The sequence below is a fragment of the Orussus abietinus genome, unplaced genomic scaffold (genome assembly GCF_000612105.2).
Source record: "Orussus abietinus isolate OABI.00-Male unplaced genomic scaffold, Oabi_2.0 scaffold46, whole genome shotgun sequence".
Lineage (NCBI taxonomy): Eukaryota > Metazoa > Arthropoda > Insecta > Hymenoptera > Orussidae > Orussus > Orussus abietinus.
This window is the reverse complement of record NW_019394349.1, coordinates 476,319-492,753: the sequence shown is the minus strand read 5'-3', so window position 1 is coordinate 492,753 and position 16,435 is coordinate 476,319. Positions and strand designations below refer to the sequence as shown.

The 16,435-nt window shown below is 47.1% G+C and overlaps 2 protein-coding genes across 4 annotated transcripts; both read left to right on the top strand.

The window, feature by feature from the left end:
* The first annotated feature begins 416 nt into the window (after positions 1-416).
* On the top strand, positions 417-9,997 carry LOC105702100 (thymosin beta). Its single transcript, XM_012429400.2, has 5 exons — positions 417-570; positions 8,603-8,758; positions 8,874-8,987; positions 9,059-9,172; positions 9,297-9,997. Exons 2-5 carry the CDS (start codon positions 8,620-8,622, stop codon positions 9,323-9,325), a joined length of 396 nt encoding a protein of 131 aa, XP_012284823.1. The 5' UTR covers positions 417-570; positions 8,603-8,619; the 3' UTR covers positions 9,326-9,997.
* Positions 9,998-10,051: 54 nt separating this feature from the next.
* Positions 10,052-16,302, top strand: LOC105702098 (GATA zinc finger domain-containing protein 7). Of its 3 annotated transcripts, none has more exons than XM_012429396.2 (14): positions 10,052-10,639; positions 11,058-11,278; positions 11,376-11,628; positions 11,710-11,848; positions 11,990-12,156; positions 12,236-12,607; positions 12,690-12,900; positions 13,027-13,111; positions 13,206-13,461; positions 13,546-13,722; positions 13,787-13,827; positions 13,904-14,021; positions 14,096-14,425; positions 14,496-16,302. In XM_012429396.2, the coding sequence occupies exons 2-14, from the start codon at positions 11,063-11,065 to the stop codon at positions 15,047-15,049; spliced, it is 2,919 nt and encodes a 972-aa protein (XP_012284819.1). In that variant the 5' UTR covers positions 10,052-10,639; positions 11,058-11,062; the 3' UTR covers positions 15,050-16,302. The 3 variants fall into 3 exon arrangements, with proteins under 3 accessions (XP_012284819.1, XP_012284818.1, XP_012284817.1); XM_012429395.2 differs by having other exon boundaries at positions 13,525-13,722; positions 14,099-14,425; XM_012429394.2 differs by having other exon boundaries at positions 13,525-13,722; positions 14,496-16,301.
* The last annotated feature ends 133 nt before the right edge of the window (positions 16,303-16,435 follow it).

Genomic DNA, 16,435 nt, shown 5'->3' with positions numbered 1-16,435 from the left:
CTGGGATTCTGGAAAATCCTGTTTAATAAGATTTATTTGTCCATCCCCGCGTGCTGAAAATTTCCTCCTTTTATTGATCCGCCCCCACGTGGCGGCCGGGAGGGGATGAGCAGGGCCGCGTCATCAAATAATACCGAAAGTGACAGCTATCGGTGGATTAGCCGAGTGCATCGATTACGCGACGGTTCCTCGGGACCTGCCTTATCGACCGGGCCGGGGGTATCTCGGGTCGACGGCACGGAAGAAAGTGCAAGGGGAGAGGAGGGGAGGAGTGGGTGAGTCAGCCACGGTCAAGGGAACGCCGGGTGGGGGGCGCGGCCGGAGCAGGGCATGCGGGCGACGCGCTCTCATTGGCTGCCGCCCGCTCCAACGGAAAGCCACGCCCCTCATTGGTGCTCGCAGGCGCGACCGACTCCCGGCGATATCAAGCGCGGCCGACGCGACGCACCGACAACCGGTCGGCCAGTAACGGTCGGTCACAACTCAGTACATTCTCTGCCCTGCCCTTGAACGCTCGGCTGCCCGGTAGCTCCTCGTGGCGCCCTTCGAGTCGCACTTGACAACTGACAGGTCAGTGTCCAAGCGGTTTTGTTTTCCTTTTTTTTTTTTATATATACATATATACGCGGTGCCCCTCCGGCGCGGCTCTAACCATCGCGCTCTCCGATACGCCGGGGTCCTTGCTCGTCCCTCCGGCGATCCCGGCACTTTGGCGAAAGCCGCGAGTCTCGACCTGTGGAAACCGGGCCGGATATTTCCCGAAATCGGCGCAGGGTGCGGCTCGAACATATTGGGAGACCGGGACCAGGTGCGCGTCGCGCTTCCTTTGACGAGGGCCATCCTCGAGCCTCGCTCGACTCGACTCGACGCCGGTTGCGACACTCGCGCCGCGAAGGATGTCGAGATTTCCATGGAGAAAAGGAGCGCTCGAGACGGCGCGACCTGGAAACGGGAATATCGGACAGGTCGAGAGACGCCGGTGGAACCGGAACGGTTTTCGAACGCCGGCAATGGCGATCGATCGCCCCGCGCGAGCGAAACCTTACACGTGGCGGGGCGAAACGGTTGGGAAATGCCTCGCTTTAATCGAAAATTCATTAATCGATCGATCTTAAAGGTCTTAACGGGAATCGCCGTTGTTTAAATCGAAGGAACGACGGTTTCCGGGGTGGCGCTCGCGGTTGCTAAGGGATGAAATGTCTCGCCTCCCGTGAACGATCTCACCAGGATTCCATAGGGGAGAGAGAGGTCGCCACAATCGGGGGAGGATTTCGCTCGTTTTCCGGCTCGATGCCAATGATATCACTTTTATTTAGACGCCCCTGGGAGCCGTCGTAAAATTTTAACCGGGAGGGGATGACGCCATCGATGACGTGTCCGCCATCGATCGGTGACGTCACGGGAGGGACGTGACGTCGCCGCAGCCTTTCCCCGGTTTTTGAAAAAGTACGTTTCTCGTTCCCCTCCCCGTGATATACGTATACGTAGACTTTGGTTATCGCATCGACAAGTGGCGCGATGCCAATTGGATTTATTACCCTGAACCGCTCTAATTTATTCAGCATTCGCTTAGTTTAACGCGCTCCTCATTGATGCAACCACCGGCTGCGAATTAATTACGCGCCTGCCATTTATTCCCCGTGATTTGCCTCCCACGTTCGGGGAGAGAGAGAGAACCTCCGGCGAGGTTATTGAATATTCGTTTATACGTGAGGCGGATCTTTGGGATGTCGTAATCCTGTTCAAATTTCTCAGTTTTATTTCATTGGCTTGTCATTAAATATGTATTTGGCTGAAACTGACGAGTTTCATGATCCGGCGAGGAAACGCGAGATTTTTTTTTTTTTTTGGGAGGGAGGTTTTTCCCCTTGTTCGCCCGTCGAGCACGATATGAGAGGCTGGGGTGGGCCTGGGCGTGGTTTCGAGCGCGGAAATAACCTTATCTGTGGCTTGATAATTTCTATAGATCTCGATTACGGGGAATTAAATTCGGAACCAAGGGATTTTGGAACTGGGGACGGGGGGCGGGCGGAATTCGCTTGCCTCCCGGTTTTCCGACGAAGAGGGGATCCTTTGTCTCCCTGGGAGGCTCGACGATCGATCGGCTCGACAAAGGGTTCGTCGATTTCGGAATTGCCGGCTCTCGCGAATTCAGCGGATTCGGGGTCGAGCCTTGGACAAAATGGACGAGGAGAAGTGCCCTGGGCGTGGCTCTCGGCCCTCCGCGGAACTGCCTGAAATGAAATGGATTGTATATATAAATTATTCTTTCCGCAATTCGAGGCGATATTTTTTTTTTTCCCCGGAGTCAAGGCATCACATTTTTCCCCGGAATATTTCTTTCCGAGATTCGAGGCGACGTACTCTTGAGCGGGGAATTTCTTTTAGCGACTTAAGACTTGCCGTATTCCTGGGCGACATTTTTTTTTCTTTTTTTTTTCTCGCGATTCGGGGCTATACATCGTCCGGCGGGAAATTTTTTCCGGGGTTCAGGCCGCCGTATCTTTGGGCCGGGGATTTTTTTTTAGCGACTCGGGACGCCGTTTTTCTTGGAGACGAAATTTTTTCGCGATTCGGGGCTCGACGAGAGTTTCAAGGTCTCGCTCGGGGGGGGGGGGGGGGGGCAAAGCAGGGCGTGGTTTTGACAGATGCGCCGCCACGCGAATGTCAACCTCGAACGTACGCCGAGCAGACCTTGGCTGTCTCGTTTCGGTCCCTCGCGCATGCGCGCGTACGCATCCCTCCGGGTGAAAAAGAGCTTCCGGCCCCTCCGACTCGAGGGCTCCTCGTTAGCCCTCGCGTAAGTAAGGGGGACTGAAAGGACGCACCTCGGCTTATCTCCCGGATACCCGAAAACCGGAGCTAAATTGGAAACGCACCGCCACGGCCCCCTTCTTTTCGAGGACTCGAAATTTAAATGCACCTGCCGAGGGGAACGGCCCGCGCGAGATTAACCTCCTAATTGATCGTCGTATCACATCCGGCGAAAATACGAGATCATCCGTTAAAACGTACCGAGTTAATTCACGGAATAATTATCTCACTTGGGCGATTGGACGTTTACTCGGAATCGTGAGAATTTATTTTTAGTGGGATAATAGAGGAATTAACGGAACGTTTTGTGGGTTCAATGAATTTTTTTTTTTTTTTTTTTTTTCTCAGAGTAGAACGCCACTTTCGTCGCGCCTTGGAGATTCCTTTTAGGTTAGGTTGGAGCCGTTCCGGGTGGATGGGACGCGGGGCCACGCGTGGCCGGCGCTCCGGCAATTACGGGGCGAGAGCGCCGCAACGCGGGACTAACGAGTCGAAACTCCGGGAGGGAGGAAGGAACGTCGGCACGCTCTTGGAACTCGCTCTAAGGACGCGGATTTTCCCTGTAACGGTGCAAGCGTCCCGGTTCGAGGACGCGGGCCTCCCGCAATTAACCGGGCGCGGTGCTCCCTCAGCTGCCGCACCGCGCACGCGCGGGCCGCACAATGCACGCAATCTACGCAACGTGTCCGGCATAACCGTATAACGCGAGAGGGGCCAGGGTGGGGAAAGAAGTTATCCCGGCTCGGCCTTAAGGGGATGTGAAAGTGGCATCCGAAAGCTCGATCGTTCATAAAATATTTCATAGAACTGGGTGCACCGAATCGTTGGACACTTTATTACGTATATAATATAAATAATAATAATATATACACACCATTCCATACATATGACAGTTGAATATCACCTTGACGCGCTGCGATCGGAAAATGGACATTTTGATAGACACCGTGTATATGCACGCGGACATGTGTATAGGTGCGGACCGCACCCGCCCCAACCATGACCATGAAATTGGGAAGACCTTCCACCGCACCGCCCCACAGGGAGGGGGGTGACTCCCTTCTGTGAGCGTTCGCAGTTTACGAAGGGGTGGTGGGTGCCGGTGGGCGAAAGGTTAACGGCGGAAGAGTGCGTCCCCCCGGGGACCCCCTCGACCCCCCACCGGCATTCTCACCGGCAATCGATGGAACCGTCTGCCCCGCGTCGACCGCACCCTCCACCTTCCACGCGATTCGGAGGAACTCGAAAAAACTGCGAGATACCTGCCGGGATTTTGGCCAATTCCGATAATACAGGTGGGCGACCACCTTCCAAGGGAAGAGGAGGGTTGACGTAGGTCAGGTCGGGGTATCCCGAGAGGCTCCAGGGTGTCGAACGCCTCTTATCAATTCTTATATATTGTAAGGTCCACGGTTATCGCCGGGAGGAAGATCGACGCTTGAATGGGGACTCCTGGATAAGTTGGAAAAATTGAGGTGGAACCCCCCTGGGGGTTCTCTGCCCCGCTCCTCTTTGTTATCTCCTCCCACCGGAAACGGGGCGGCCGCGGAGGGGCGGAAACGCATCCGGAGATGCGGAAGGTCGTGCCCCCTCGGGGTGAAAATCCGCCGATTCATCCCCGGGTACCTCTTCCACCTCGGGGATCACCCCCGGGAATCGAGGAACATAGTGAAAGGGACCTCCCTTTTACCTGGGAATCTCTCGACCCTCTATTTAAATCCTAATCAAATTAATTCCACTTTAACGGGGGAAACCGATGTCGGGGGGCGACTCGCCGTCTCCGCGGGTTTCGACGCCCTCCACGGGAATAATCGAGTCCTCGACGGCCCCCTGATCGATTGTCCGATGGAGAATTTGCTTCCACGGTATCGATCCGCCCAGGGAATCCTCGTTTACCCCATGTTAATACATTTCCTTGTTAATCGTCCCTTCGATTCCCGGCAGGACAGTTTTCTCCCCTCGTGGGGTGACAGTCCCTTCTCGGGACCGCTAGGTACTCCCCATTATTCCCAATGGACTTTTCAAGGGACAATCGCGGATTTCGGGGGTATATCCCTTCTCTTTCCCTCGATTTTCTGACTATCGATCCGCGGGCCCGGGCTTTTGCCGCCGACTCTCGACGAGGCTTCGCTTCGCCCCGGCGCGGCGACGCACCGCGTCGTTCGATACGCGCTATTCGACGTCGGTAACCGGGGATAACGTTAATTTCGATAATTTAGACGTTCCGCAACTACGCGATGCGTCGACCCCGGGGTTTGGATCGTCAGGTGCACCTGGTGCAGCTTCTCCCTTTCCCGGTTAGATCCTCCGATCGGGACGAGTCCCTCGTGGCCATTCGAGCGCGGAATCGCGAATCGAGGATCGCGATCGGCAGTCTCACGGGAAAAGGAGTCTGCGACCCAGTTACCCCTTTGGCGTCTCCAAAGGCTCTCTTCTTGTCCGATCGAAGCCTTGAAGGCAGGCTATCGTCGATCGCCTCGAAGGCGAGGGACATAAATCGCGAGCCCGGTGATAAGATTGCGTCCCCGTGACGAATCGCACACCGAGTCGCGATGCGATCCTCCGGTACGGAGGAATCGAACGATTTTCCCAGCAGGAAAATTTATTAAAATATCTTCCCCCCCCCCGTTTCGTTCTACCTCGACCGCGAGGACCGTAAAACCGATGGCCGCACGCAGGACGATAAATCCCGAGGTCGTTGACGCGTCGTTTAAAAATGTACAGATTTATCGATACGATTTATCGTCGCGACTTACGCCACGTGCGTGACCGCCTTAACTCCGCCGGGGAAGAGAAAAAAAAATTTGCTTTCACCGGTATATTCGGCCATCGCACCTCCACTCTTAATATGCTTAAGAGGATAATTTTTGGACGCACCGGGGAATAATTTCTGAAAGAGATAAAAAAAAAACAAGAGAAAATGAAAATTATCGGATAAACGTCTACGCGCTGATTAGCCGCGGCGAATTTTGGCCAACGGAGCGTGTGGCTTGACATTGAATTCGTTCTCGGCGGAAGAAACGGCAAACGGGCCCGTTATTCGCACTCGAGGTCCCCGAAGTCTCGGGGCAGAACAAGTACCCCCCGTACGCACGCACGTGTGCGTGCGCGTACATCTGTGGTGCACAGGGGGGGCCGGAGGGGGGGAATATTTACTTACGCGCATTCATCCTCGCGTGGTACGCGTGTTAGTGTACAGGAGGGTGTACGCGAAACGCGTCGATGGGGCTCAATCGACGCACACGCGTGTACGCACCTACATGCCTCTCGGTCCAGGCCTTACGGTGCGTCGTTACCGGCGCGATTGCGTGTATTCGGCCTCTTTCGCATCCACCTATATTCAGCCTTACCATTCGTTGCCTTATAAGGACAACAGCCTTGCCGATCATCCGATATATATATATATATATATATATACACGACGCGCCGCCGCGGCGCTTTACGGCCGCGCGTCTCGACGACTCTCGGCGCGGCGCAGATGCGAAAATCGGCCTGGCCCGTTGGTTTAATTAGTGGTAATTCTATCTAACTCGATCGAGGCCCGGCAACTATAATACTCGATACCAGTTACATTGGGACGCGGATAAATTAACGGGCGTCGATCGATCGACGCCCCCGCGCCGCTATTAACGCAATTCTCTCTCGCACCGCGACGCGCTTCCCTGCGCCGCGTACTTGCGGTTTGACAATTTTCTTTGTATACATTAACGGAATTCTCCCTCGTTGGGGAGGCGTATAACATGTCGCCTGGTTAATTGAAACTCGGTTTTCGAGCGATTCACCGTCGCTCTAGTAGAGGAACATGCCGCGAGTCGCTGACTGCGTGGGGTTTCGGAAACGCGAGGCGGTGGAGGGACATGGGGCGAGAGAGAGAGGAGGGACCAGAGGGTCTTGCACTCTCGTAGGCTCGAGATTTACATGAATACGCGGGCGTAATGCGTCCGACTGGATATATCAGCTTGTTACAGAGTTACGGAGAGAGCCGTATTACCGCGAGTGACTTCACCCACGTGGAATGCAGGCCCGCTTCTGGCTCGCTCCTCTTTTATACGAGCGAGTCCCTTGCCCGGTTTCTCCGCGGGCGATCCTGCTTCTTCCTCGAGGCTCGCATTCGACGGGACGAGAGCCTCGTCCATCGCGAATCGAGGTCGGAAGGACCTACCGGACCTCGGATTATTTTTAACGCTTAGGTCGAGGGAAGATCCTCGACTCCGAGAGGGTCTTCAGGGTCCTCGCGACCATCGAGGAAGTCCTTCGGTCCTGACGTACTTTTTCTCCGGGTTCTTAGCTCCTCGTTCTCTCGCGGGTAACGCGCAGCTGGTTGAAGCCAGGAAGGGAACTCGACGACAGGAAGCTTCGGACTACCGTTTCCGTCCGTGAGTAACCGAGTCCTTCCTTCTGTTTGCCAGGTGATTCATCCGATGTTTGGCCTGGTTGAACACCTCCTCGTGATAACGCCTTCTGTCTCTTCCAGACCTGGCTTACAGGTGTACGAGTTATCTTTGATGCGTCGACGAGGGGATGCCAGTGTAAATGAGCTTTCTTCGAAAAATGATTATTACCCGTTGCCGGGGGGTTCCTCGTTAAGCTCGCCATGGAACGTTGAGCTTGCGTCGATACGTCGTTAGCTTCTCGAGGAGACGGAAAAAGGAAAGAAAAAGCGGCACGAGAGCGGAAACGCCAGCCACGCGTTTCTAAGAGCCTCGGTATCGTGTGCCCCGGTACCGTTGCTCGTCCAGGATTTATTTATCCTCGCCGAACGCGTCGGTGAGTTCTGAAAGGAAAAAAGGAACGATTGTTAAAAATAATGGAGGCAGCCTCGCGGGATCCGGCAATGTCAGAGGAAATGCTAATTACACCGAATCACACATTTTCGGCTCGTGGGCAATACCTTATAGGAAGTTCGACGCCTGTTCCGAGGAATCCGCGACTATTGCGAACGGCAGGAACCGAATCCCTGTACCAAATCGCTCGATAAGCGCTCGCTTCTTGTCGCTCGATAAGCACTTCCGCTTCTAAGCGCCTGGAAACGTCGCAACGAGGACCGCTAATATACTCCGGGCACTCGGAAATGCCGAGAGCCGTACTCGAGTGGTGCTGCAAGAAAAATCCCCGGTAATTAGGCGCGGATTAACGCACGCGTTAAATGATACTCCGCGAGTTAATGACTCGCGCCTGACGAGAGCACTTAGTCGCTACGTGCGCAAATAAAGACTGTAATACTCTTGGAGCCATTCCGAGAGTTGACAGCGACAGTTAAGTGCGCTTTAAGTAAGCCTAACGTAATTGTAATGTAATTCTATTGCATAGCACGAAGTGTGCCGGCAATTTTTAACGCTCGCAAAAATTCAACGACTCGTCGATCAGTGGACGTTTGACGTTCAAGGTGTCGCGTTCAAATTGGCGGGCTCGGGCCTTTTCGCAGTCACAGTCTCGCTGTCAACCTTGGCAGTTTCCCTTTTACGTAGCGAGTTCGACGTGACGCGAAACCGAGAGAGGAACAGGATGGGCGCGGGTGTCCTCCCGGGGTTCGATAAAGAGGCGAGGGAGGAAGTGCGATCGCGTTGAATACGCATTGAATCGCGACAAAAGGCACCGGGGAATACGCGCGTTTCGCGACGCGGCGCATTCCACGGAATTGCATTCTCGCGAGTTCTCGCGTCGCCATCCTGGACAATGGGCGATATTTTGCAAACTTCGCCCCCCTGGAAACCGCGCGGAGCTAAATGACGGTACAATGAATAAACTACAAGGCGCGTACTAATTTTATCTCCGTATCTCGTTGCAGATCAACAAGTGGCCGCTATGTCAAATCCAGTAAGCCCGTCGCTGAAAGACTTGCCCAAGGTTGCCCTCGACTTTAAGAGCGAACTGGAAGGGTTCAACCACGGGTGTATGAAGCACGCTGCCACCGCCGAGAAGAATGTCCTGCCCTCGGCCGAAGGTATCCCTTCTTTCAGTATAATTCCCCTGCGAAGGAAAAATAATTATTACGTTCATTTCTGTCCATTCAAATCCTCTGGGGGAGACTATGAAAAAGAGTTGACCTTGAATTCCAGACGTGGCTGCGGAGAAGACTCAGCAGACGCTGATCGCCGGCATCGAGGCATTCGACCCGGCACGATTGAAGCATACGGAAACGCACGAGAAAAATCCACTTCCTGATAAGGATGGTGAGTCTTGCATCTCGGATGTGACTTTGGCTCTTTTTTCCATTACTCATTCGATCGCTTCCCGTCCACAGCCATCCAGCAGGAGAAGGGCAAGCAGCAGCTTATATCCGGAATCGAGAATTTCGACCCAGCCAAGCTGAAACATGCGGAGACCCAAGAGAAGAATCCTTTGCCGACCAAAGAAGGTTAGTCATCTTCAAGGATCATTACCTAGTCCATTAGCCATTACCCTCTGTGACGGTACGTGATTTTGTGTACGTGAATAGAGAAATCGAAGGGTCGCTAATCTGGTCCTGTGATTCCTTTCAGCGATCGACGCAGAGAAGATAGCCGCTTGAAAGGTGGTGGATCGTTCTACGATCGAAGGAGCGGCAGTCCGTCATTGCTTCCACTGTCTATGTCCTGATATTTCGTAACGATAAAGGCAACTTGCATTACCCGTGCGACCGCGGGCGCGATGCACCGCGACCAATGTAATCTCCCAATTAATTACTTATGCTCCTCGCGCGTCACATTAATCCCTGGGTTGAGCTCCAATCGGGCGCGAATTCCGAGCCGGCGTTACCCTCGAGCTCCCTAGATAAAGAAAGGAGAAATTAGCAAGGCGTATCGCGTACAAGCACTCCGGGAGTGAGAAAAAAACCCGCGGCCTCCTCACCAGGGCGTACTCTCCTGCTCGGACGCGCCGGGCATTCCTCCGCTCGACGATGAGCCGTGGGTTCCTTCCCGATTTTGTAAAGCATCTCAGACCCAGCGAAATTCTCGCGAGACGAGTCCTGGTCTCCATTATACGTCACACGCCGCTCTGGAGCGTATATTATAGTTTCCTCGCCGATGGAACGCACCATCGGCGACCTTGCATGCGTTACAGTCGTCATGGCGGTACAGCGGTTGGTATACTTTTGTAAAAATCATATTTTATATAACGGGCTATTGTACTTTTTTAATATTCATACATTTGCATTGTCAAGCCGATCGAATGATTGCGACGAATAAATGATCATTTATAAGAAGGAGAGTTATATTCACATGTGAGGTGGCCCCGAGTTCTTGGCCTCTTGTAGGTTATGGTTGCTTGGCCAGGGTGACTACACAGTATATTTTTTTTCTACTTGAGCTTTTTATAATTAACCCTTTTATTACAATTTATTGGTTGAAAGGTTTCTTACGTTTTGAAGACGTTACGCTGGGGGAAGTTGTGCTGGAGGGGGAATCAAAACAATCTGTATTTAAAAAAACGTACGCACACTTCGCGGGAAAATCGAGGATTACTTTTGTGTGCGAGGTTAACCAATGGGATGAGAGGGAATTCAAATGGCGCTTCTTGATTGGTCGATGCGCTTCGACCTCTGGGTAATCCGTGGTGACTGCGACCACTAAATTCGATCGACCAATCGCGTTGCTCGATTGAAAGCGATCGACCAATCACGTCGCTGTCGTGCCGCCGGCAGCCAATTGGATCGCTCGGCTCGTATTTCGAAAATACCTTTGTGTAAAAACACGAGGCAAGGCCTCTTGTTGTTTCGCATCTCGTTCTAGTCGAATCACGGCCTGCTGGATATCGGGGATATTGTGAGACCTTTGAGAAGTGCTTTTTCCGAAACTGTAGTCCTTAATACACTGTACGTTTCATGCGGCTGCAGTAAAAACAGGTAAGCATCAGGATGTTTTTTGCGCTGTATCTTTGTTGCAACGATCGCCGGCAATACCACCACGTGCTTTGTTTGCCCGAGTTAGCATTGTCCCGCGAACAATGAGTGGCAACTCGTGACAATTGGATGCTAACACCGGTCTTATTGTTTTATATTACGTGGTATGTTTCTCATTGCGCTTAGTTGAACCTTTGTTAACTTGTATCGGAATGCGTAGTGCCGCAATTGGACAGTGGAATTTTTTTCTGTCGGAAGCAGATTTCTGTTTTATTGTGAACCGTATCATTGATGTTTGAAGGGGATCCAGTGATACCCTGTTATAACGTGTTGATCTGTCGTAGATCCAAGTTTGTCTTTGAAAAAATCTGATGAAAACTGTGATCGGAAAATAATGTATGATTTTAAATTATAATTCAAGGAAACATGGAAATCTCACCCAGAAAATCTTCAAAGCGAATGCTAGAACCAATAGACGAGTGGTTACAAAATGAAGGCTATTTTAGAAAACACACACCCAGAGACCCCACGTGTCTATTTCGAGCGATCAGTGAACAAGTTTATTCTATTCAGCGTTATCACATTCGCGTTAGACAAGAATGCGTCGAGTTTATGAGAAAGAACAAGGACTATTTTCAGGAGGTTTTGTTAAAATCTTGATCTTTGATTTATATTTGTTTTTATCAGCTGAGATTCAAGAATGAACATTGTATGAGCTAAATTTTTTTTTTTATCGTAGCATGTGAACGTTCCATTTGATAACTACTTGGAACAAATGTCTTATGTCACTGAGTGGGGTGGAGAACTTGAAATAAAAGCCATATCACTCCTTTATAAAAAAGACATTATCGTGTTCCATGGACATGAGTTAACTCGACAGAAAGTGAGCGATAATAATTTTGAAGAATGCATTTATTTATGCTTCACCCTGCCAAAACAGTATGAAAGTATTTACTCAAAGGAGTTTATTTCCTCTGCTGCATTTTGCCAATGTAGGTTTAGTTTTTTATATTATCTTTTATCTATTCTTTGCCAACTCTTTAAAAATCCTATGATGTACGTCTTGTTCTTAGCTGTCGTATATAGAGTATTGTACAAGGATGTTTTTAAGATGCCTGATATAGATGATACTGTCCACAAAATGCTGCATGATCGTTCCAGTACATTTAAACATGACAAATTTTTCCATAAAAAAAATTTGGAAATGAGAGAGTAAGTTGTATAAATGCTTATTGCATGTATATTTTGATCTATACTTTTATTATTATGCTTTGCATGACACTAATATTGATCATAGTCGTGCACATACAATAAACGCACCTTAATATAATTTCTATACGCATATTGTTCTAGGCAATTGACTGAGTTGGTTACCAAAATGGAAGATGAATCAGAGGAAATATCAAGTACAAATGCCTTGATGAAAGGACTTACTCCTTTCCCTTACAGAATTGCAAAAGCTTTAGATCCTTGCATTTACCGCAATACAGATTTTGACATTTGGCACGAAACACGACGAGGTACATATTAGTTATTGTTTATATTTATAAAAACGATTATTTGTTATTTATTTAAAAATAAATTATGTGTCCTATGCAGAAATAAGAAATTCAGGGCAGTCCAGATATAATGGATTGGAGCTTCAAGTAGGAGGCAGATGCTTGGTTCTAATGGACATTAAGGTGGATGAGTTGGATAATATCAATAATAATTCTATGATCATCAGTGGTGATAAAGATACAGTTGGAAACGATCAGATAGCTGTCATGAAAACGGGAAAACAAGATATGACATTTAACGGGCATATACAAGAAATGACAAAGAATGAGGGTCCTGTAGTTGTTTTTATAGAAGAACTTGGAGAGAAACGGACTGTGCCATACGCTGCACTCAAACCAGTTTCAATGCAAAAAATTAAACAATCAACTTGGGGACTTCCTCCATCTAAGAAGAATGTGTTTGTCGAATCAAGTTAGTGTTTAACATTCAAAACTTGTATTTTTTTTTTTTTTTATGAGTTGTAACAAGTGTAACACCAGTAACAATTTTTCAGACCAAAAGTGGAGAAGGACTTGGGGATCGAATTGTCGAAAAATAAAGCATGCGGTGACTGCCTCTGATGTGTTAAATGATGATATTGACAGAAACAACAATAACAGTAATAATGGCATTATTTCTAAAAGCCGAAATGGTAATAACAATCACATTACAGGGACGAATAAAAATGAAAACGAAGAAAATATTCAGTGGGAGGAAGAGGTCAGGTATGGCACTCAACTACATATTTTTTTGTAATTGTCTGAAATTTATTATGTGAAAGCAGCAAAATTATTAAATGTTATTTTTCAAATATATTAAAAAGTCTAAAAAGTAAAATACTGATTATACAGGCATTGTGAAGATGGTCAACCTACAATGCTATTTGAAACTTATACAATGGAACAATTTACTTCCTTCCAAGGATTTTCAGTTAATGTAAGTAAAATCAGAATTTTGTATAATTAAAAATAAAAATTCTGCATGGAAGATATGAAGTTGAATTAAATTATATTTACGTGACCATTTTTAGACTTCCGTTGACGTTTTACCTGTAACAGTGGTACTAGATAATACTCAACAAACTGTGATGGAACATCCTATTCAAGATTGTTCCGAAGGGACTGAAAAGAATTCTGTTTCATCGTCAGAAAATCCTAGAGGTGATAATCTAACAAAGACAATTGCAGTAAACTCTACAGCTGTGGTTGCTGTTGAAAATAACGCTCAGTCATCTCAGATATGCACTCAGCGATCATCAAACGAAATCCAGTGCCCACCAACTTCTGGTACGTTTGTCAATATAAATACACTCTGTTTCTTACACGCACTACATTTATATTTTATTGCAGGACCAATGCAATTTTTTTCAGGGAACGCAAACATGTTCTACGTGTCTGCTGATGGCAACTTATCTCCGATACAGTATTTTGCTGGGAACTCTGTAGAATCAACGGCTTTGGTCACTCATATTGATCGTACTTTACGATCCATTAATCTTTCTGCTCCAAAGAGTGTAGATGCAACCGGTTCTGATTTGCCCTTCTCAGGTATTAGGATATGAATGATTTAAATACATTGATAAATTGAAGGTACATTTACATTTAATTTCAGATACAATCACTCTGAGATTCTTTTACAACTTAGGGTGGGAGGTTCGTATTGCTCCGTAAACGTACGTGTATAATAGTAATTTGTACGAATATGTATAATTTATAAATATATTTTTAGTACTTCCGTGCTAGTAATATGTGGACTTCAGTTGCTAATGGTCAAGCTGTTACCTTTGGATCGGGCAGTATGGAACAAATTGGTCCATCACAGACAAGCATGCCGAGTTCTGACCAAGGTATTGATACTAAACGAGTTTTAATGTACATACTGTAAAGTTTAAACATTTTATCATGCTTATATTGATTGAAGAAGGATTACCAACAAACGAAGAGGAAGTTTCTCGCTTGTCAAGTAACATGCGACAAAATTGCTCGATAACTCGACGCAAAGGAGATGGTTCAAATAATGGCGCTGGGCGTAATTCTACAGGACACCGTTTACCATTAAAGCCTGTCGGGCAACGCGCCGAGAATGTTCAAGATTATTCAGCGAGAAGAAACGAAATTCGCAAAGGCTCTTACGAAAACAATAAAAATTCGTACGTTGATTGCGATAGGAGCAAGGACCAAGCATTCTCAAATAGGGAAGTCAGGTTCGGAAGAAATGGTATAGCACCTCGCTTTAAAAAGAACTCCGACGGTGAGTAGAACATAATCGAGCGATGATTCTATAGCAATTTTCTACAAGCCAATAAAATTCTAAATTTCAGGCCGCCAAAGAGGAAGATTAAATCATCACACTCAACACCGTCAACTGCAACAATCGATTCGCTATCAGCAGAATACCGAAAACGTCGAAGCACCGCCTCAAAATGCAAACCAGAATGACGGGCAAAAACAGCGACTGAATTCTAACAACAATCAACCAGTTGGTCTAGCACTCGCAGGACATTGTTCTCCCTTCCAAGGTCCTTGTGCGCAACAAGCGATTTATCCGCCAGTGCCTTATTACTCAGGGGAAACTGAATACCCGAATTCGTTCTACGGACCCAATCCTCCGACCTTCTTCCCGGTGTCATACATTCCGCATGCGGATATAGGCGATGGAAATAACGGAGGGCAATACCCATCGCAAGTCTACGCCGGTACAGAGAATTTCACTCCATCGTTCGCGCCGCTGTGCCCACCTTATATGTATACTCAACAGAACATGTTCCCACCGCCGAATGCCCAGGAAAATTGGTATCCTCCACCGGCACAAACTCATTACGTGCAATTCTCGCCAGTACCTGCACCTCTACCTGGACCGACACCGAACCCTTAAAGGCCCTTCGTCGTATGTTAAAATTTAACGTTGTCTGACAAAATGCTCTCTTAGATGTCTACTGTTCGATCAGTGGGTGCGGAATTACTTTTGCATATTCACGACACCTGACATGTGCAAATTGCATTCTTTCTTAACAATTGATACAACACCTGTTATTCTACGAAGGTAACTCGTACGTACGTCGATGTACGTACGAATTGAAACATGATAACTCAGTAAGTCATACTTGTGAGAAAGACCCCTCGACTTCTTACGGATAAATTCTCATGGTTTTCTATAGTTATATATATGTTATTGGTTTTATAATAGGTATATCAATGATTCCTTTCTAACGTGTTCAGCGGTTATTTAGTTCCTATTTACTGAATTATGGATTAATTTGTTAGTTTCATATAGACATTTAATAGTAATATATTATATGGTTGTCCTGATTCTTCAACATTTCGGGTTCATTATGCAATTAGAACGCATTTAAGTACATTAACATCTTTAGTGGAAACTGGGTCGGTAATGCGAATGCAAATGCTCAGATGAGCAATTCTAAGTATTCGCCGGCGATTACGAATCTGTTATCTGTCAGTGAATGCATCGTATGCAAATACTTAATTAGTGCATAGTCTACATAGTTACTAATGTATAAAGCATTAATTATTAGAACATACTTTTGTACTTGAAAAGTTACTAATGTATTACGCGCTCTTTGCAGTCCACTTGGAATTCTAAAGAATTTAGTAGTTACGTTATTTTTCTTCAAAACTTTAATAAGTAAGCTGTTGATGTTTAAATTAATCTTATATAATCAGAAGGAATTTTCTCTAATTGCTTTTACGCAGTAAATTAACATCTATACCTATTGTCAGTATTTTCAAGGCATTGCTATGCAGTATAGCAGTATAGCAAATATCATTTCTTTCAACTTTTATGTGAGTGACCATTTAATTTTTCTTTGTCACGAATAAAGTTATCAATCGTTCAAAGTTCTTTGAACATTGAATAATAACTTGATACCAACCTGTCATGGATTGTGTATGATTCAATCGTACACGACAATTGCATGACCGTAAAGCGCATATATCTTTCTCTTTATTGCGACTATAGTGTTATCGGTGAACATCACAGATGTATCGCAAGAAGTTTTAGCATACAGTTTCTCTCTGTTTGTAACACAAAGTTTGTAAGTTCTGAGAACATTTAAAGAATAACAAATTGGCTTTCATTAATGGTATTTTTAATATAATAATAAATATTTGGTTTGACAAAATTATTCTATTCTCTCTTTTTCAAATTTGTAATTCCAACGTTTTGCATTAAGTAAAATACTTTTCTTAACGAAATAAACGTTCAATTTTTATATTTTTAAATATTCAACTGGAAATGTCACAA